Source organism: Hypanus sabinus, chromosome 7 (genome assembly GCF_030144855.1).
Source record: "Hypanus sabinus isolate sHypSab1 chromosome 7, sHypSab1.hap1, whole genome shotgun sequence".
In the NCBI taxonomy this organism is placed as follows: Eukaryota; Metazoa; Chordata; class Chondrichthyes; order Myliobatiformes; family Dasyatidae; genus Hypanus; species Hypanus sabinus.
Window position 1 is genome coordinate 48,997,788 of NC_082712.1, and position 23,059 is coordinate 49,020,846.

At 41.8% G+C, this 23,059-nt stretch overlaps 1 protein-coding gene across 8 annotated transcripts in view; it reads left to right on the plus strand.

The window, feature by feature from the left end:
• Positions 1-23,059, plus strand: part of LOC132396772 (lysine-specific demethylase 4C-like) — a 379,800-nt gene that overhangs the window by 48,987 nt on the left and 307,754 nt on the right. For all 8 annotated transcript variants that reach the window (XR_009513110.1, XM_059974646.1, XM_059974645.1 and 5 more), the window contains exons 6-7: positions 9,100-9,149; positions 14,766-14,869. Coding sequence is in view for 7 of the 8 variants with exons in the window: in XM_059974646.1 (XP_059830629.1) it covers positions 9,100-9,149; positions 14,766-14,869 (154 nt within the window). In the remaining variant the exon portion in view is untranslated. The remainder of the gene's footprint in view (positions 1-9,099; positions 9,150-14,765; positions 14,870-23,059) is intronic.

A 23,059-nucleotide genomic window follows, 5' to 3' on the forward strand; every position in this document is an offset into this window, starting at 1 on the left:
AAAGAGCTTTCCTGTTGATTACATCTAACTTTTTAAGTTAGGGTCAAAGTAATTGAAGAAATACATGACAGGAAAAGATTCGGTGATTAAGGTACCCTTATCTGAAACAGCCAATGTGTTACTGTGTTGATATTAATTTTTTTACACCACAGTAATCTTTTCTTTACTTACCAATCTAGATATTAGTTATGTTGTAATTTGTAATCAGTCTTTATCTCAAAGGCTGACATTTCACAAGTTCTGATTTAAATTTGAAATTTTGAGCTATCAAAATTGCATGAATGCTTTGGACACCTGATGATCTTTATTGTGGATGGATATAATCAGTTATGTTGCTTGTCACATATTATTCAGCACACATCATTCATTTGGCTGTTTATTGAGTTTTAGACAGGAAAGCTATTCTGAAAGAATTTCATGGGTATTACTGTGATTACTAAATAGATTGTAGTTAGATTAAAATAGCTGTGTTGTAAGTTCATAAAAAAAATTGACAAGTCCCTTGGCTTTTACCCTCGATACAAGCAGATGGCTCTAATCATGTTCAGTTCCATAGTTAGGTTTCTTGCATTTAAACTTATATATAATTTCATTTGAGGCCTAATAGCAATTAAAAACATTCTCTTTTGTGGGTCTGGTCCAATTTCATCATTTTTTTTCGACCTTTGATGGAAGTTTCTTCAGCTGCCTACCTTTTAAAACCATGAGTTGTCTCCCTTAAACTCTTTATGGCTGTCTTTTCCTTTGAGATGTTTGTTAAAATTTTCTTTTTGATAAAGGTTTTGGTCATCATCCTAATGTTCCTTTGGGAAATGTTCCTCCAAGATGCTGGTATGTTTTATTACGGAGCAGATGAGCGCCTCATGATCTGGAGGAGGAATGTAGTACAAGTTTTCTGGGTTTGCTGCCGATTCAAATATAACTGCAAGGGCATGTTGTGACGGGATAGAGATAGGTTGAGTGATTGGACGTAAAATCTGGTTGATGGTGTTCAATGTGGGGAAGTGCAAGATTATACACTTAAGTAAGAGGAAACAAAAGTAGATTACTATGTAAATGGAGAGAGTGCAAATGAGTGTTCAGAAATTCTAGTGTGTGGCAGTCCGCACACACGGAGCTTGAACCGCCATTGGGTGCTGCAGGCAGATGCGCAGCCCACTCGGGGCGGACCTTCTGGGGACAGTCTGACGTTACGTCCGCCCCGCGGGTCACAGGGACCTATGGGAGGGGGGGGATATAAGTGCGCAAGTTTGAATCAGTAAAGCCATTCCAAGTTCAGCTCTTTCTGCCTCCGTGTGTTCCTTTTGTAGCGCTTTGCGCGCCACTACATTGGTGACCCCGACATTCCAGGCGGCATCTGGAACCGGCGACTCTGCAACCAGCCACGAATCCGAGCAATTCGCACAGCGTGGTCGCCCTGAAGCTTCCGACTTTCTGGGCCACTCAGCCCCACGTTTGGTTCGAGCAGGCTGAGGCGAGTTCAATATCAGAGACATTACGGCCAATGCTATGCGGTATTACTACGTGGTCAGCGCGTTCGACCAGGAGACGGCAGGCCAGATATCAACTTGCTACGCCAGCCACCAACGGAAGACAGGTACACTAAGCTTAAGGCGCTCCTGATCCGTACTTTTGGAGTCTCCCACCGAGAACGGGCCGCGTAGCTCCTACACATGGACGGCCTGGGCGACCGCATGTCTTCTGAGTTCATGAATGATATGCTGGCCCTCATGGACGACCATAAGCCGTGCCTTCTGTTTGAACAGTTGTTACTCGAGCAAGTGCCAGAGGACATCCGCTGCCTCCTTGCGGGTGAAGATTTCAGCGACCCACGTGGGGTCGCGGCCAAAGCAGACGTCCTTTGGCAGAGCAAGCAACGTGGAGCAGCCTCCGTGGGCCTCGCCACAGTCGCACGTCCCAATGCACTGGCCCCGCAACCGAAGCCGCCAAGACCCACAGGGGGAAAAGATGAAAGTTCGGAACAATGGTGTTTCTATCACCAAAGATGGGGCTCAAGCGCGTGCCGCTGCTGTCCACCATGTGCTTTTCCAGAAGACACTGGGGCCAGCCGTCGCTAATGGCTATGACGGCTGGCCACTGAGACAGCCTCCTGTACCTCTGGGACCGGCACTCTGGGCGGCGCTTCCTGGTAGACACCAGGGCCGAAGTCAACGTACTCCCCCCCCCCCCCTTGAATATGGACACTTGTAACGCGGTCCCAGGCCCCGAACTCACCGCTGCAAACGGTACCAGCATCCAGACGTATGGCCTGCGAACTATTGCACTGCATTTCTGGTCCAGACATTTCACTTGGACTTTCATGTTGGCAACGGTGTCACAGCCGCTACTAGGGGCAGACTTCCTACGAGCCAACTGCCTCCTGGTTGACTTGAAAGGCCGGCGTCTGGTCCACGCCGAGACGTTCCAGACTTTCCAGCTCGGAGAAGCCAGGCTACCTGCCCTCCACCTGGATTCCATGACCCTCTCGGGTAACGAATTCGCCAGGGTGTTGGCAGAATTCCCCTCCATAGTCACCCCGCAGTTCTCCACAACCGACCCCAAGAACGGTGTGCAACACCATATCCCCGCGCAAGGCCTGCCACTGCACGCCCAAGCTCGCAGGCTCCCACCTGACAAGCTCCACCTTGCCAAGGAGGAGTTTCATAAGATGGAAGAGCTGAGGATTGTACGCCGCTCGCTCAGACAGCCCGTGGGCATCCCCGCTGCACATGGTACCCAAGTCCACAGGAGGATGGAGGCCCTGCGGAGACTACCAAAGGCTCAATGACGCCACAACCGCCGACAGATACCTGGTACCCCACATCCAGGACTTCATGGCGTACCTGCACGGAGTGACCATCTTCTCCAAAATCGACCTGGTCAGGGGATACCATCAGAACCCAGTGCACCCTAATGACGTGTCCAAGACTGCCCTCATCCCCCTGTTCGGCTTGTTCGATTCCTGAGGATGCCTTTCGGTCTCAAGAATGTAGCCCAAACTTTCCAAAGACTCATGGACTCGGTGGGATGTGGCCTGGGTTTCGTTTTCATTTACTTGGACGATATCCTGGTGGCCAGCAGTTCACACCAAGAGCACGTGGCACATTTGCGCCAGCTCTGCCAATGCCTGAGCGACCATGGACTGGCTAATCAATCCAGTGAAGTGCCAGTTCAAGCTGATGGAGATCGACTTCTTGGGCCAGAGAGTCAACCGACATGGCGCAGTTACCCTACTGGACAAGGTCCAGGCCATCCGCCAGTTCCCCAAGCCCAGCCTGGTCAAGGACCTGCAGGAGTTCGTAGGGATGGTCAACCTTTATCATCGATTTGTGCCAGGGGCGGCCCGCATCATGAGACCCTTGTTCAGCCTGTTGGCCGGCAAGACCAAAGAAGTGGCATGGGTTGTGGAGTCCACAGAGGCATTCGAACAGACCAAGGAGTGGTTGGTGAAGGCGGCCCTCCTAGTGCACCCGAGAGTCGACGTTTCCGACACGGCAGTTGGTGGAGTCCTGGAGCAGCTCGTTGAGGACCACTGGCGACCACTCACTTTCTTCAGCCGGCACCTATGGCCACCAGAGGCAAAGTACAGCACCTTCGACAGCTAGCGCTTTACCTGGCTATCCGGTATTTCCGGCACTTCCTCGAGGTAAGGGAGTTCACCGTGTAAATGGACCACAAGCCCCTCACCTTCGCACTGGTCAAGGTATTGGACCCATGGTCGGCTCAGCAGCAGAGGCACCTGTCCTTTATTTCCGAATTCACCACGGACGTCCGCCACATCGCAGGGAAGCACAACGTTGTTGCCAACACACTGTCTCACCCCTGCCGCCACTCAGTAGGCATCTCGTCCACAGGAGTAGCACTGGCGGAAGCGCAACGGTCAGACCCCGAGATTCCGGCTTACTACACCGCCGTTTCAGGGCTCCAGTTGGAGGACTTCTCCATTAGTCTGGCAGTAGATTGACTCCTGTATGATGTGTCTATCGGCAAACCCCGACCCATGGTTCCAGCGGCATGGAGATGCCAGGTGTTTGACAAGCTCCATGACCTGGCTCACCCATCCATCCGGGCATCCATCAAGCTGGTAGCTGACAGATTCGTCTGGCACAGTTTGCACAAACAGGTCGGACACTGGGCTGGGACCTGTGTACGCTGCCAGACCGCCAAAGTCCAGTGGCACATGAAGGCTCCCCTCCAGCAGTTCCAGCCGACGCACCGGAGGTTCCAACACATCCACGTGGACATCGTCGGCCCCCTGCTGGTCTCCCGGGGTGCCAGGTATATCTTTACCATGGTAGACAGGTTCACCAGATGGCCGGAAGCCGTACCGCTCGCAGACCCGTCCACTAAGTCCTGCGCCAAGACACTCATTGCAAACTGGATCACCAGGTTCGGCCTCCCAACGGACATCACCTCCGACAGAGGGACGCAATTCACATCTGGTTTGTGAACAGCACTGGCGCAAGTCCTGAGCACCCAGCTGCATCACACCACAGCGTACCATACCCAGTCCAATGGTTTGGTAGGGGGATTCCATTGGCATCTCAAGTCGGCCCTGATGGCGTGCCTCAGGGGCCCCAACTGGACAGACGAGCTTTCCTGGGTCCTACTGGGCATCCGCACAGCCCCCAAGGAGGACCTGGGCACCTCCTCCGTGGATTCGGTCTACGGCGCCCCCATGCCGGTCCTGGGCGAGTTCGTTCCAGAGGCCCGAGGTTCAGACGAAACTCCAGCAGCGGTGCTAACGAGGCTGAGGGACAAGGTAGGGATCCTAGCACCGGTCCTGACCTCCAGGCATGGTCCCACGCCATCCTTCACCCCTAAAGACCTCCGAGACTGTGAGTATATTTTTATTCGCAGGGGCATGCACAGGTCACCTCTACAGCGGCCGTATGACAGACCCTTCAGAGTGATCTGGCACAATGGAACCACTTGTGTCATGGAGGTGGGTGGCCGGGAAGAGACTTTTACAGTGGACGGCCTCAAACTGGCACACTTGGACATTGAGCAACCAGTGAGGGTACCCGCACCGCACTGGTGAGGCTGGCCACCCAGGCAAGCCACACAGACTGGGGGCTCCACTCCCCTGATAGATGTTTCGGGGGGGGGGGGTGGTTTGGCGGTCCGCACACATGGGGCTCGAACTGCCATCGGGTGCTGCAGGCAGACACGTGGCCCGCTTGGAGCGGACCTTCCGGGGGCGGTCTGACGTCATGTTCGCCCCGCTGTTTGCAGGGACCCATGGGAGGGGGGATTTAAGCGCGTGAGTTTGAATCAGCAAAGCCATTCCGAGTTCAGCTCTTTCTGCCTCCGTGTGTTTCTTTCATAGCGCTTTGCACGCCACTATAAGTGCATGAATTGTAGCATGTTCAATAAATAGTTACTGCTTAGAACTGATTCTGGGATACATAGATCACTTTCAAGGACCCTTTACAATTCATTATCAGTCTTATTTTTATTTGCATAGATTTTTTTCTTTTGGAAACAACCATTGGTTGTCAGTCTTTGTGTATGGTTTTTTGCAAAATTTTCTTGTATTTTTCCTGTAAATGCCTGAAAGAAAATGAGTCTGAAGGTGTATATAGTAGCGTGTACTTTGATAATGAATTTACTTTGAACTTTGAAAAGCTGTTTGCCTTCTTATGAAATTTAAGAATAGGGAGGTTTTGTTACAAATTTACAGGATATCTGTGAGTCCGCACCTGAATACTGTGTGTAGTTTAGGTCCTCTTACCTTAAACACGATGCAGTTACTTTAGCAGAAGTCTAAAGGAGGTTAACTAGGCCATTTCCTGGGATGATTCTGTTTAAGGGTTTTGTGTTTATTCCTTGGAGTTTAAAAGATGGATTGAGTTGTGGATCTATGGAATGCTCTGCCTCAGAAGGCAGTGGAGGCCAATTCTCTGGATGCTTTCAAGAAAGAGTTAGATAGAGCTCTTAAAGATAACGGAGTCGAGGGATATGGGGAGAGGGCAGGAATGGGGTACTGATTGTGGATGATCAGCTGTGGTCACATTGAATGGTGGTGCTGGTTCAAAGGGCAAGTGGCCTACTCCTGCACCTATTGTCTATTGTCTATAAGATGGGGTGCCTTTATTTAAGTGTATAAGATCTTAATGAGTAGATGGTAATCTTTTCTTCAGTGAGAGAGTCATGAACAAGGGGACATAGCTGCAAAATAAGGGGTTTGTCAGTTAAAACTGAGTTACATAGAAATTTCTTCTCTTAGAAAGTGGTGAATCTCTTCCTCTGAGGGTCGTGAGGCCAGGTCATTAGATATATTTAAGTTGAAAATAAGTAAGTACAGTATTTGAAAGATTGAGATATAGAAAATTGCAGGGAACTGACACAGAATTGAAGTTGAGACTGGCGTATATCAGCCATGACCGTGTTGAAAAATGAGCAGGCTCGAGGGGTCTGGTGGTGATTCCTGTTCCTGCTTACTTGTGATGTTTATTCTTGCTTAAAGTAAAACGTGGGCTGTAACCAGGCCCATCCAAGAAACTTCTCTGGGATTCGAAAACTTTGAAACAAAATCAATATAAAAAGTAAAATTAAAAACAAAAGATACCTTGCATGCAGAAAACCATTTAATTATTACAAATATTGCTTTTAACACAAACTAGACAATGGGGTGACCCTGTGAGAGAATCGAAATAGAGCTGCCCTGCCCTTTTGCTCCTCTTGGTGTTGCTGCTGAGGCTGGCCGTGCGCATGCGTCATTGTGTCGCTGTTGAGGCTGGCCATGCACATGCATCATCATGTCGTGTCCCGATTTCCATGATGGTGGATTGGCTGTCAGGTGAAAGCAAGGTTGTTGATTTTGGTGAATGAGCAATTCTATACGAATATATAACCCAGAACTTTTCCTGCGCATTTTAAGTCAATTTAGCCAAAAAAAAAAGTGCCGCTGTAATGCACCGTTTGCGCTAATTGGAAGTCACAAACAGATAGACAGATGATGAGAGTTTTAGTACTATATAGATAATTAGAAAATGTCCTAACTTCCTTGCAGCGTTAAAATCCCCTTTCAAATTAACAGATTATTGAAACTGAATAATCATATTTGTTCCATTTGTAAGTGGCGAGAATTCCATGTGAAATAGGTGGAACACTCTGGTAACATCTGGGTCAATATGTACTGGCAACCCATTTTAAAGCAACTGTTTTGGAAATATATGTTACACAAATTGTAACCACGCAGAGGTGGAGATTTGCATCAGGAAGTTTACAGCTTGACTGACTGGTAAAGTTCTTTGTAGCCATGTTAGCAGATAATAGAAATTGTGAAATTAGGCTGTCGGTTAAATGGGGCAGCCACTTATTTGGGACAATTCTTAAAGAACAAAACAAATTGAGAAAATAACCAGGATTTCCTACATTTATTTGGGATTGCTTAATTGGGACAGGAATCTTCCTGAATAGTTTCTAACTAGTGCTAGACACGTGCACTTGTTTGACTACAGCATGCGTAGAGTGAAAAGTTTTCAAAAGGGTTTTGGCCCGAAACGTTGACTGTACTTTTTTCCATAGATGCTGCTTGGCCTGCTGAGTTCCTCCAGTATTGTGTGTGTGTGTTGCTCAGATTTCCAGCACCTGCAGATTTTCTCTTGTTTGTGATTCAAACAGCATCAGTTGTGTGTACTTATGCTCAAAAAGCAGTAATTTTTGTAACAAAGATGGAGAGAAATAAGCAGTAAGACAATACAGTCGGCCCTCCTTATCCGCGGAATCCACATGCATGGATTCAACCAACCGTGGATTGGGAAAACCCGGAAGTTTTCTCCCCAGCACTAGTCGTTTGAACATGTACAGACTATTTTTTCTTGTCATTATTCCCTAAACAATATAGTATAACAACTATTTACATAGCATTTACATTGTATTAGGTATTATAAGTAATCTAGAAATGACTTAAGTATAGGCAGTACCCGGGTTATGAATGAGTTCAGTTCCTGAGTCCATCTTTAAGTCGGATTTGAGGTTGGAACAGGTACATCCTGTATTATTTAGCGTCAGAAACGTTTTTCTTAGTATATAGTACGTATTTTACCTTTCTATGCATATAAAACAATTAAGAAACATATGTATTTCAATAATTAAACCGCTGCGTTGCTAGTAATATTTGTAGCTTTCATCGGGGCAGAGCCTTTCACATGCTCCATTAAAATTGTTCCGATCGTTGATTGACTGTAGCCTAACGCTTTTTCAATGACCGATGGTGTTTCACCTCTTTCCGATCGCTTTATTACTTCCACCTTATTTTCAATCGCGATTGTGATTATTTTCATGAACAGAAACACCACGGATTCAGAGCAATGCCAGGTCCTAATGTCCACCTCACTGAACATGTTAAATAAAGTCCGGGGTTCCGCTGGGTCCTAAAGACCACCGCACTGATTCAGTTTAAATAAGGGACTTGAGCATCTGCGTTTTTTGGTATCCACGAGGGGAGGGTCTCGGAACCAATCCCCCGCAGATGAGGAGGGCCGACTGTATAGAACTGTTTTGCTCACTGTGGTTTCAAGCATTCAGACTTTGAGATGCCAGAAATGGCCAGTAGTGAAACAAGTTAAGGACTACGAAGAATTTGAAGGTATCGATAATCATCTTGAATGTTATAATAAAAATGGAGATTTGGAGGATGCAGTCATTGATAGCCTTGTATGAAGGTAGACTATTATCTGCACTGTGTGCTTATTTTCTTCATTCACAGTCAATTAAAAGAACAGAGCAGAGTACACTGAATGAATTCCTCTGTTGATAACTATTAGGAGTTGATACAATTTTATAATACTGTAGTAGTATTGGTAATGTTATAATTTGTTCAGTATTTCAGTTAAATACATAGTTTGTTACTCAGTTAAATGGCTGTTTGTCTTTTTTATACCTTTTCAATTCTTTCAGTGAAACTTTGACTTATTAGGGCAGCCACTTAATTGGGCCAAAATGTACTGGTCCCAATGTGGCCCAATTAACTGGAATCTACTGTATATGATTTAATTATATCCAAGGAAGTTTTTCTGTTTGTGTGAAGTGACACATCAAAAATTACGTTCTGGTGCAGGTTGAATTGATATTCCTTGCTATCATTTTCAGGTACGCAGTACCTCCAGAGCATGGGAAAAGGCTGGAGCGACTCGCACAAGGTAATGCAATATAAAGCATCAAATTTTAAACTGCAATGCATTCTCTCAGTCATCTAAGTATGATTTTATAGCTAGATTTACCTCAATACAGAAATATAATTAGTATGTTAAAAATATATAGAGTAAATCTTGTGGAGCAATACACAGATGCATTTGAAATTAAAGCTGAGATTGTACTCAAAATGTTGATCAGTGTATGCGGGCAGAGAAGCACAGCTTAATGTCTCAGGTCAATGACATTTCATCAAAATTGAAATGTTAATTGTCTAACTCAACAAATGCCACCTGACTTGCTGAATATTTCCAGTATTTCTTGTTTTTATTACTAATTTTCAGCATCTACAATTCTTTGACATTAGATAAATTTATAGTTTATAGCACCTTTCAAGACCTCATGTTCAGAATCAAAATCAGGTTTATTATCATTGCAGGGGACATGAAATTTGTTAACTTAGCCGCAGTTCAAGGCAATACATAAAATAATAAATAAAATAAAAATAGTAAGAATAAATAAACAAGTAAATCAATTACAATTTGCATATATTGAATAGATTAAAAAGTGCAAAAAACAGAAATACTGTATATTAAAAATTTGAGGTAGTGTCTAAGGATCCAATGTCCGTTAGGGAATCAGATGGCAGAGGGGAGGAAGCTGTTCCTGATCACCAAGTGGGTGCCTTCAGGCTTCTGTACCTCCTACCTGATGAAACAGTGAGAAAAGGGTATGCCCTGGGTGCTAGAGGTCCTTAATAATGGATGCTACTTTTTTGAAACACTGCTCCCTGAAGATGTCCTGGGTACTTTGTAGGCTAGTACCCAAGATGGAGCTGATTAGATTTACAACCCTCTGCAGCTTCTTTCAGTCCTGTGCAGTAGCCTTCCATACCAGAAGGTGATGCAGCCTGTCAGAATGCTCTAAAACTATAGAAGTTTTAGAGTATATTTATTGACATGCCAAATCTCTTCAAACTCCTAATAAAGTATAGCTGCTGCCTTGCAACTGCATCAGTATGTTGGGACCAGGTTAGATTGTCAGAGATCTTGACACTAGAGACTTGAAACTGTTCACTCTCTCCACTTCTGATCCCTTTATGAGGATTGGTTACGTGTTCCTTCTTCTTACTCTTCCTGAAGTCCACAATCAGCTGTTTCTTCTTACTGACATTGAGTGCCAATATGTTGCTGTGGTACCACTCCACAAGTTGGCATATCTCACTCCTGTATGCCCATTCGTCACCACCTGAGATTCTGCCAACAATGGTTAAATCGTCAGCAGATTTATAGATGGTATTTGAATTATGCCTCGCCACATAGTCATGGAAATAGAGAGAGTAGAGAAGTGGGCTAAGTGCACACTCCTAAAGTGCTCCAGTGACGATCGCCAGCGAGGAGTATGTGTTATCACCAATCCGCACAGATTATGGTCTTCTGGTTAGGAAGTCGAGAATCCAATTGCTGAGTGATATACAGAGACCCAAGTTCTGCAACTTCTCGATCAGGATTGTGGAAATGATGGTATTAAATGCTGAGCTATAGTCGATGAACAGCATCCTGACATAGGTTTTGTGTTGTCCAGGTGCTGTAAAGCTGTGTGGGGAGCTATTGAGATTGTGTCTTTGTTGACCTATTGTGGCGATAGGCAAATTGCAATGGGTCCCAGTCCTTGCTGAGACAGGAGTTCAGTCTAGTCATGATCAACCTCTCAAAGCATTTCATCACTGTTGATGTGAGTGCTACCGGGCAATAGTCATTAAGGCAGCCCACATTATTCCTCTTGGGCACTGGTATAATTGTTGCCCATTTGAAGCAAGTGGGAACTTCTTTTCATAGCAGTGAGAGGTTGAAAATGTCCTCCAATACTCCCGTTATCCTTTACTGCTCATGAAATACTTATTAAAATTATATCTTTCTGGTAATACAGGAGATTCTGATCAATTTGTATACAGTGGTACTTTACATGTACCAATGAATTAAAACTCAGGCGCAGCACAGTAATGCTGCCTCATAGTGCTAGAGATCCTGGATAAATTGGGTGTTGAATGTGTGGAGTTTGTGTGTTTTCCATATGATCAGGTTGTAAGGGATCCAGGGGAGCTAGCTGATAAGATTCATAATTAGATCAGCAGTAGGAAGCAGAGGGTGAGGGTTGAGGGTTGTTTCTCAGGCTGGAAGTCTGCATCTAGTGTTTTGCCACAGAGATTGGTGTTGGGACTTTTGTTGTTTACAATTTTTATAAATGATTTGGATGTAAATGTACAAGGCATGATTGGTAAATTTGCAGGTTATATTGTAATAGATGGTAGGTTACAGATAATGTAAAAGGTTATGAAAAATTACAGGGGGGGGGGTCTTGAACAGCTAGGTATGTGGGCTGAGGATTGCCAAATGGTTTTTAATCCAGATAAATGTATTCCATTTTGGGAGATGAAACCAAGGTAGGACTTATATTGTGAATGGTAAGGCCCTGGGAAGTATTATAGAACAGAGAGACCTTGGAGTGCATGTGTACAGTTCATTGAATGCAGTGTCATAGCTAGATAGGATGGTGAAGGTGTTTGACATGCCAGCCTTTATCAGTCAGGGCACTGAGTACAGGAGCTAGAAAGTTATGTTGTAGTTGTACAAGAAGTTGATAAGGCCATATTTGTAGTATTATGTACTGTGTTGATGTTGCTGACCAAAAAAGAATGCCTTCTATGTTCACTTTGATGGGCAAAACACAGAGGATCCATCACAAACTCCCACAGCCCTCAATGATCCCTTGGATCTTCAGGAGGGTGAAGCCACGAAAAGCATCCAGTTAGAGAGGTACCCGGCCAAGTACCAAGGGCGTATGCTAATCAACTGATGGGAGTGATCACGAATATCTTTAACCACTCACTTTGGCTGTCTGAGGTACCCACCTGCTACAAGCAGATTTCATTATACCTGTGCCTAAGAAGAAAATGATAACCTGCCCCAATGATTATTATCCAGTAGCATTTCCATTCACAGTGATGAAGTATTTCGAAAGATTGATGATGAAACATATCAACTTGTCTGAGAAACAACTTGGATCTACTCCAATTTGCTTACTGGAGCAACAGGTCCACAATCGATACCATCTCATTGACTCTTCAGTCAACTGGAATATCTGGACCACAAAGATGTATACATCAGGATGCTCTTAATTGACTATGGCTCGGCATTCATAACCATCATCCCTCAAAACTAATCAATCAGCTTCAATCCCCCTCCCTCTCTCCCCTCCCTCTCTCTTCTCCCCTCCCCCTTTTATTTAAATCAAAATAATTTGTTAAACTAGGAATTAATACTGAAAGACAGTCTGGCATAAGCAATTGTTTAGAGCAATCTTATTTATCATCTGAATGGATTAGTCAGTTATATGCTGCTGCATTTTAAGAGAAACATTGTTGATTCCATACTATTATGCTCCGTTTCTACTCAGATAAACAAATAATTAAAATAACAGTTGTCAGTCTGCTTTGTTAACAGTATATGTTTGATATGAACATTTTGAGGATTGACTAGGATGCTGGGCTTGACAAACTTGAAGCGAAGTGAAATGTTGTTTAGCCAAAAATAACCTCATTCCACAGCTTATTTTCAAATCTGCAGCTGGTAAAATTCTTGGCCCACTTGCTGCCCAGGGATAGGCCCCAGAAGCTGTTCTAATGTGGTGCTGGATAGTGAATGATAACATTTGGACATGTTAGAGTTTAATGTAATATGGAAAAAAGACAGCCCAGGAAGTAATTTTCAGTGAAAAATGTAAATGTAGATAAATAGCAATAAATATTGACCCAAGGAGATTTTCATCGAAGGATTCATTGGCCTTAAGTTAATATAATGTGTTGATGTACATCCTTATCTGCATGTGGAACTAGAGCAACAATTCCAATTGCTTTAGAGGGCCTGTAAAGCCAGATGCTGATGTATTTAATCATGTACATAATTATGGACATAAAAACTAAAGTTTGTTGACAGCATAGTTACTCTTAAAAATCTTATGAGCATCAATCTATTTATGCCTAATTATATTTCAGGCAATTGCCACTGATGTATATGGATACATGGCAGCTTAATGATATTGAAATTATTTTATAGCTCTGTATGTCATGATGACTTTGGATTTTTGATCCAAGCAATATCCCATGAATTTTAAAATACTCACTGCATTACAAGTTAATCTACAAGAATGCAAATCAAAAGTTTTTATGCCATGTAAGCCAGTGGGATGATACCCAGCTTTGTCAGGATTTGGAGGTTAACCAGCAAACCATTTGCCACGAACAGCATAATTCTCTACCAACGTTCGAGTCAAAACCAAAGATAAAGTCTCTACTGTTAAATCTTCTGAGTATTTCCCTCTTATATACTCAAAATGGCTATACTTTTTAATTCACAATCCCACCTAAGCAACTGGAGATTTTGTTTTAATTGAGACACATACCTCTCTGCTGTGGCAGAGATTCCCAAGTGAGGAGAATTGTGGTTCATGGGCTGGCTGTGTATTGTCCATCTGGGGGTGGTAAGAAAAGGAGAAAACCAAAAGCTACATATTGTTTTTTAATATGAATTGGGTATTTTTTCTTATTTTTACAGTTTATGTGAATTATGTAGTTGAAGTGTGTTGTCCATATCAGCATAACTTCACGGAAAGTAGGATCTCATTATGCCACCTTGCCAATCAAAGTACAATATTGAACAATTAATTTCATGGCTACAGGCATTATTTTGGTTGTTGGAAGTTAAAAGAAGCGATTGAAACTCTACATTCATCCTGTTTCAACATTTGATCTTTACTTACCATAATGACTCTGTACCTCCAACTTTAATTTGTATTAAAATCAGTTGGCTAACATATTTTATCATAAAGATAAAGGCTCTTCTATGTGTAAATGCTGTAACTTCTTTTTCTTACGTTTTGCTTTCCATTTCTTCATGGGCATAGTGGTAATAGTGATTTTGAGATTTCTCATTGTAGTCTTAAGTCTGTGTTCCTGTATGGTTATACAATGTTGGTATTCTAACACACCAGTGTTGGTATTCTTAACAGTTTGGTGAGATTTGGGTAGAAGAAAGGTGGGCAAACAAAGTCTAAGTCATCTAATATAATAATCAGTGAAGAGGGATACAGATCTAAAATCTGATATCAGTAAAAGAATGCACGTGTAGCCCTGCACTGTTTGTTGTAAGAATGAATCTTTGGACCTGATTCTGATCTTTCGGCAATCTTTCATAAAAGTTAGTGAAATATGAAGTGTCAAAGTTTTCAGTACAGTATTTCATAGTGTTAAATTGCAGTACTTTGAGGCCTCAATCCAAAGCTTTTTGGTGGATCTGTTAGGGTAAATTTGATGCATTTTTTGGTGCAGCAGGGAAAGGAGTAGAACATGCCGAGAGAGGTAATAATGGTAATCAGTTTGAATTGTATTACTCTATGAACTAAAGCTGTAAAACAACTTGAAATATTGGTTATTGAAATACTTGCAGTTGATTTTTTTCAGTGTGGTCTTTGAATATCCCAGCAGCATATTCCTTTCTGTTGCAAAATATCACTTCTGTTTAATTTAATGCAATTGAAGTAAATACTTTGTAAAATATTTGTTACAGGCTTCTTTCCAAGTAGTTCACAAGGATGTGATGCTTTCCTACGTCACAAGATGACCCTTATATCTCCATCAATATTAAAGAAGTATGGGATTCCTTTTGACAAGGTATTGAAATAAAATGCAGTACATATTCATGAAGGTACTAGAAACGAATTATCTCTTTCTGAAGAGTTTTTCATTTATCTGGAATTGAACAACACTGAATTCTAATTTTGTATATTTAAATATCTGCTACCTTTTTGTAATAAGAAATATTTAAAAAGAGTCATATTTAAATGACTTTTTAGTTTGTGTTCTGATTTGTGGATTTTAACAAAGGCTGATTCAGACTAAAATTAAGTTTAAAAGACTTTTGTATGTTATATTTCAAATTGTATGCTGTAAAATATATTTGTATGATGGTCACACAATGTAATCCTCACACTTTCAAGCAAAAATACCTATTGTTTGGATTTAATGAAAAGATTTTTTTAGAGCTATTCTTTTCCAATAAGCTGTTGCATTTTCTTATTGACAGTTATTGAACAGGAATTGAGAACAGCAAGTTTTATAAAAATACTTACTTATTTGGATGTGATCATTATTTGTTCAAATTGAAATATGGAGATTCAGATATTAACTATTTTAGCAGAATGCTCTTAACAGCATTTTTCCCAAGGTGAAAGAATAGTTGAAAGTTAAATATTCTGAGTTTCAACCTTAATTCCAAATACAACAGTATTCAGACTTCCTGCACAGATGAGACTAAATTTTGCAGCTGTAGTTGGAAAATTTCAAAATTAATGTGATTCTGCTATATAGAAAATGTTGGTTCCTCTTAGTATCTTGTCTTTGTTTCTTTCTGTTTTAACTGCAAAATTGGCAAGCTAATTTGATTAAAAGATAATGGCAGAACTTTAAATTCCAAAGGCTATGTGACAAAGTCAAAATTTCACAGATGAGTGAGCATTGACTTTTTCCAAATTATTCAAGCACTGCTAATCTGAGTATCTTATGTCAGTGAGCTAACAAAATGGTTTACTGTACTCTTGATATACTTGTGTCAGTTTATGTAAGTGATAGTTTTAACTTATTGCAAACATTTATTTGTTTTAACTTTGTAATAAAGGTTTTAAATTTGGTGATTTAATAAATAAGTTGAATATATATTTGAATAGAGCAGGTGAAGAATATTAACTGAACTAACTATAATTTGACATGTCAGATTATTTAGATGCAATTGAATGAATATGTGGGATCTTGAAGGAACGTTGTAATGCATTTTTGGTGTCTGAAATCAGCTAAATCAGATGATATAGGAAGCTATATAGAATTAGGCTATTTGGCCTAACAAGTCTGCCCACCATTTGATCATGGCTGATTTATTATCTCCCTCAATCACATTCTCCTGCCTTGTCCCCATGATCTTTGACGTCCATTCCATCTAGGCCTTTCAATATTATTTAATTTGCTTTTGTTTCTGAATTGCTCACTACTTTGTGATAGACACTACACCTCACAAAAAATACATTGGTTATAAAACACATTTTCAAGAAATGGAACAGCGTTATATTCATAAACTACCTGTTAATGGAATGGTTATTCAGATGTGGAGGCAGTTAATCTGAAAAATGACATCTTGTTGATTGGAGCCAAACTTCTCCACCCATTAATTTACTGTCAGATTAGAAATTCTGGTGATCTGTGCTTTCCTTTATTCAGGCCGTCTCCCAATAATCCTTTCACTGAAAGCACTGTGATTAAATGTAAAATCTGACCCATGGTTTAACAATAGTACAGACTCATCATTCTAGAAGAGTAAGAATTAATCTCAAAGAAGGATGAAGGATTAAGGATCAACCTTATTCACCATATAGTTTCCTGTATTAGAAATTTGCTATGGTGTGTTGTCATGACGTGCAACAAAAACATTCAACAATTATAAGAGACTATATAAGAGATAAAGTTGGAGACTTAAGTATGGATATGGAATAAAATGTTCATAAGTACTTAAATATCAGTATTTGCATGCACTGGCCACTTTATTAGGTATGGGACTGAAATCCAGTGTGGTCTTTTGCTGCTGTAGCCCGTCCACTTCAAGCTTCGATGTGTTGTGATTTCAGAGATGTTCTTTTGCACACCACTGTGGTAATGGGTGGTTATTTGAACTACTGTGGCCTTTCTGTTGGCCTGAACCTGTCTAGCCATTCTCCTCTGACCTCTCATTAAAAAGGTGTTTTCACCCACAGATATGCCTCTCACTAGATGTTTTTTTTTGTTTTTCACACCATTCGCTGTAAACGCTTCAGTCTGTTATGTATGAAAATCCCTGGAGATCATACATTTCTGAGATACTCAAATCATCCTGTCTGGCACCAACAATCATTCCATGCTCGAAATCACTTAGATCCCATTTTCTTCCCATTCTGATGTTTGTTCTGAACAACTGAACCTCCTGACCATGTCTGCATGTTTTTATGCATTGAGTTGCTACCACATGATTGGCTCATTAGATATCTCCATTAGTGAGCAATTGTCCCTAAAAAGTGGTCACTGAATGTATTTAGAATGTAAACAGCAAGTTAATAGATAGAGGGAATAATTAGAATGGTTGATCTGAATAACTGTCTGAGGGAAGAAACTTTTAAGATGGTATGGTTTTGTTTTAATAACCCTATGGTGGTTTCCAGAAGGAACCTTTTGGAAAAGGCGGTTTACAGGGTGGGTAGTGTCTGCAGTGATTTTTCCTGTCCACTTTATGTACTGGACACATAGGTAAACTGCAGTCAATATCCTTTTCTTATAATCTGGCAGTTTACCATAGTTTTTGGATGTTGTGATACTGGACCAAATTGGACAGTGATGACTGATGTGAGGTTACTCTCTCTGATGGCCGAGTAGAATTGCTCCTATACAGTATGTTCTGGGGAAAATGGAATTTTAGCTACTGCCATAATAAGTATATCCTCTGCTGAGCCTTTTTGTTAATGAAGGCTTGAAAGTAGAGAAGGGAACAGACAACTCTTAGATTGGGGAAATAGGTGCAGTGAGACTGGTTCTCTGGGCTGCAGATTCCCAAAATTGGGGAATTGAAAGATTAAAAGGATTGGCTTTATTTGTCACCTGTACATTGCAACACCAAAACATACATTGATCTGCATTGTTTACGTCAAATCAAATCAGTGAGGATGTGCTGTGGGCAGCCAGCAAGTGTCACTACATGCACCAGCATAGCATGTGCACAATTGTGTCCCAGAATAAGTGATCTCTAATTGAGAAAACTGTCAGGATTAAAGAGCTTGAGCTATAAGGAGGTTGGATAAACCAGGGTTGATTTTCTCAGGATCAGTAGAGGCTGAGCAGAAACTTGATAGAAGTTTATAAGATTAGGAGTGGTGCCTTCTTTTCCCAGGGTCAAAATTTGTAATTCTGGTATTGCAGATGCTCTCACTGCCCAATACTGCAAGAAATTGCAGAGTTGTGAACACAGCCTCATCCATCATGCCAACCAGCCTCCACTTCATTCACTGCTTCTGCACTTCCCGCTGTATCAGTAAAACAGCCAACTTAATAGAGGGCTGCTCGCATCCCAGTCGTTCTCTCTTCTGTCCTGCTCTTATCTGGCCGAAGATTCAAAGAATCCATACCAGTGGTCCCCAACCAAGCAAAGCATGTGCTACTGGGCCGCGAGGAAATGATATGACTTGGCGATATGAAACGAAATGAGTCAGCTGCACCTTTCCTCATTCCTTGTCATGCCCACTGTTGAACATGAACACACACGAGGTCATTACGCACGTGAGGTCATTACGCACGTGAAGTCATTACCCACACGAGGTCATCAGTCGCCTCAACGGAGTGATACCCTAGCGCCAGGGATCACTGGTTGGCCTTGGGTAACCGGCCGCCTTGCGCGACCGGTGAGAAGTGCCGTTACTACTGGCCTGGAGAGTGGACAGATGGGTGCCCCCTCTAAACTTGTTTAGCACACCGAATGTTCGTGGGGAACCCGGTGCTAAAATATTTGCAGACGACCTAATTTGGGCTCAGGGTTTCATAAGTAGCAGAGCAGCTACCTCACTGCAATCTACTGAAAGTCATCCCTTGAGCCAAACTTTTGTTAGCGGATAGATCCTACCTACCTACAAGGGGGGGGGGGGGCGGGCACGCGCCCCATCGCACTCCTCGCTCTATGGGTTGCTCTGTGACCATTGCGGCCCCATTATCTGCTCTTATCGGCCAGATAAGAGCAGGACAGAGAAACGGTACCCAACAGGATGGATGAATAAGGTACGGGGACCTCCAGCCCTTACCTTATCCTCTCACTGGTGTGTTGCAATGATTTTATATGTTCATATGAGGAAAATATGTGCTGTGTGTTTTAAGATTCAAATGTTACTTAAAATGTTATGCCATTTACTTGTAAGTGAGTTATAATTGGCTTATCACTATATTCTTGCGAGGAAAATATGCGCTGTGTGTTTAATATTAAATTCATTAGATAAACCCTTTTAGAAACGAAATTGAGTGTATTAGCCACTTATAAGTGACTTATAGTTGACTTATCACTTATAATATAGGTCCTATATTCCAGTTGTGATTACACCCCCAACCATCAGGCTCTTGAACCAGTGGGGATAAGTTCACTTAACTTTACTCACCCCATCACTGAACTGTTCCTACAACCTGTAGACTCACTTTCAAGGACTCATCATCGCATGTTCTCGGTATTTATTGCTTATTTATTATAGTTTTTTTTGTATTTGCAGTTTGTTGTCTTTTGCCCATTCAGCCCACTGAATTCAAAAGTTCAAAGTAAATTTACTATCAAAGTACATAAATGTCACCATATACAACCCTGAGATTCATTTTCTTGTGGACAGACTCAGTAAGTCCAAGAGCCATAATAGAATCAATGAGAAACGGTACCCAACAGGATGGATGAACAACTAATGTGCAAAAAAACAATGTTCTTTTTGTCTTGTTTGTGACGTGCAGTATGTAAGTTGATTGAATGATCTAGTGCTCTGCTGTGTCCGGAGAGCAGTGACAGGGACCTGAAAAGGACCGAGAACATAAGTTAACTCGTGGAAAAGACCAGAGATGGGGTGCAGGATCATGAATGACTCCATCTCGAAGTGGCAAGGAAGATTGAAGCATTGAGGTGAATGAGGAGGAGGTCAGTAGTGTTCAGACCTGGACTATGCAAGCCACTGAGGTGAATGAAGAGTGGGTAAGCAATCGCTTCCAACGGAGGCCAGTTGGACAGTGATGGTCAGCAGTTGAAATGGTGGTGTTTGGACCTGGCTGGGGCGTCACTCTTCACGGAAGGATGGAGTTAGCTCTCATTGTTTGCTGATGAAAAAATGTTTTCATTATTCTGAGATTTAGGTGATTATCGGGTTGTACATTATATTGGTCTCCTTCAGTTTTTCTGTGTTTTCGTTCTTGTGGGTGGGTGATCTGTTAATTTCTTGTGTGCGCAGCAGGGGTTGGGGCTTTTGATGCTACTGTCGCTGTTTTTTGTGAGGGGGTCAGGAATTGTTACACTTTTCTGTAGGGGTGGGGGATTTAAAAATTATCACTGTTCTGCAAGGGAGATTTGATGCTGTTGTTTTTTTCTTCATGGAAAGGGGGGATTTTATGCTATCATCGCTATTTTTTCTGCACGGGGGTGGGGAATTTGTTGCTATTGTCATTGTTGTTTTCTGTTGGGGAGTTTGGAGTTTGTGAGTTTTGTTTTCTTTTTTGTGCCAGTGGGTGGAGGAAGAGTTGGTGTCTTTTCTTTCAACAGCTCCCGTAGTCTTTCTGTATCTCATGGCTATCAGAGCTGTATTGTATATGCATATTTTGACAATAAAATGAACCTTTGAACATTTGCAATAGAAGAAAAGGGCAGGTGGTGATAATGTATTTGAAAATTAAGTCAGTAGTGCAATTGCTCAAAGGGCTCAGGTGCCTCTTCCTGGTGGCTGTAAGCAGGTGATAACTTGATGCCTTGGGTCCATTCAGTGCTGCAGACGAACACAATATAGCTTGCCTTCTGCCAAATGAACACTGGGTGGGGGGGCAGCACTGACTCCAACCTGGATGCCATGCTTCATTGGCCCTGGTGGAGTGCACCAGCTTTGATGCCTCTCTCCTGGTGGCTGTAATCAGGCAACACCATGGCGTATAGGCTTAGTCTTCTCTATGGCCAAGGCCACGCAGCTCCCCTGTTGTCTTTCCACTAATAAATCAGTGAATTGAACTCGAGACATTCCACATTAACAAAGTCCAAAATAGACTTGTGACCATAAGAAAAGTGACCAAGATGGTCACTTACTATTAGACTGTACCCCTCTTTTGACTTGGGCAGCAGCATGATGCACAATTCTTTCACTTTCTACACCAATGAGTAACATTGTCTCCTTTGGCTGTATTAATGGGTATTCATGTATGGTTGAATGATAATTAAACATGAATTGAATTGAAGTTTTTTTTGTATTTTTGAATATCATAAAGATAACCAGGCTGAAAATAACAAGCAAACTAAGTTCTTGTTGCATTGAAACAGAAATGCATTGAAAACTATTAGATTAATCAGCAACAAGTACGTGACAGCGAAGCTGATGCTAATTATAACGTGTCAGTCAACAGGTGGAGATGTTGTGAGAGTTGCATCAAAGAATTGTAGATTTTTTTAATATAATAACATGATGTTATTAACTAAGCACAAGTTATTGAATACACCATTTACACAGCATTCAATTTGTACATCTAATTTTCCGTATATACTCATTTTAAAGAATTGCATTAAAAACTGCTGTGTCCTTATTAATAGATGTTGATCTATGATCTTTGTGTAATACTGCTTCAGACAGCTGTCTGGAACATTGTAATAATGGGCATATCAAACTAGCACTGTATTTTAATTTTATAGCTCCATGGGGTCCAGGCACTCATTGTTAGGGTCATGTATTAGTTGAATGGTCAAATCGGTGCTATGAAACTCTGTGGCCCTGCATATGACTGTGAGTGTTTTCCTGCATTCATTTTTGCCTGAGATCACTTTTTTAAAAAGAAGGGGACTACTTGTTGGTAAATTGGAAGGCAGCACCGGAAATGCAGGAGTGCAGGAGCAGGAAGGAGCAATAGAGGCAAAGGTGAAGGAATACTATGGAAATAGTGTGCAGGTTAAGCAGAATCTAGGCAAAGGAAATGTTTAAGTTAATGGCCTTTTATCAGATAGGAAGCAAAAGCTATGTTGAATAAATGTGTAAAATCAACAATAAGCATGGGCAATTCCAAGTGGCTTGGAATGGAATAGTCCTGAAATTAAGTATATTTCACAAATGTGGCTTTGGAAGTCTTTTTGACTATCAACTTGTGTCTCCTCTGTAAAATATGTGATACACTATTGAAAATTTCAAAAGCCTGTTTTACACACTGATGAAGATTACTGTATCTTGTATCTTAAAGATTCCTAGAGCAATTATTAATCTGCTGGAGGAATTCAGCAGGTGAAGCAGCAGCTGAGTGGGCTGGGCAAAGAAGAATAGTTCATGCTTTGTGTGAAGATCCAGCACCAGTGCTGAGACTGGAAAACAAAGATAGCCTGTACAAAGATGAGAGGGAGATAAGTAGGACAAGGGCTGGTAACTGATAAATGGACCAAGGGGATGGAAAGGATGAGAGGAATATGGACTCTGATGCGGGAAGGGGAGGAGTGAAGTTGGGAGACAGACAGGTGGTGATAGGTGGAAGTCTTTCTCAAAGAATTTTGTGGGTGTTTAGAGGTAAAAGGGGCTATATAGAGCTAAGTTACTTGTTAAGTTGTGCATGATGGTCTGCAAATACACTCAAAAACTTCTATAGATGTACTGTGGACAGCTCCTTCTCCTCTGCCATCTAGTTCCTAAATGGACATTGAACCTGTGAGCACTGCTTCACTTTTTAAATTATGTCTTATTTCTGTTTTTGCATGATTTTTTAAATCTATTTAATATACATATACTGTACTTATTTTTGTTCCATATTATGTATCACATTGAACTGCTGCTGCTAAGTTAGCAAATTTCATGACACATACTGGTGATAATAAACCTGATTCTATGCTGTATACCCAAGCAATTTCATGATTTCTTCAAAATAGATTTTGCTGCTAGTGTTGTAACATTTGAATTGTTATCCCTATTTAATATAGACCATCCGTATTGTCTTTGACTACTAACATTTAGTTTTCCCAAGTTTTGCTCATTTCTCTCATGCTCACCTGAATGCTAAAATCAGCAGCCTTCTTATTGTAATAAAAATATTCAAATGTTCAATGTA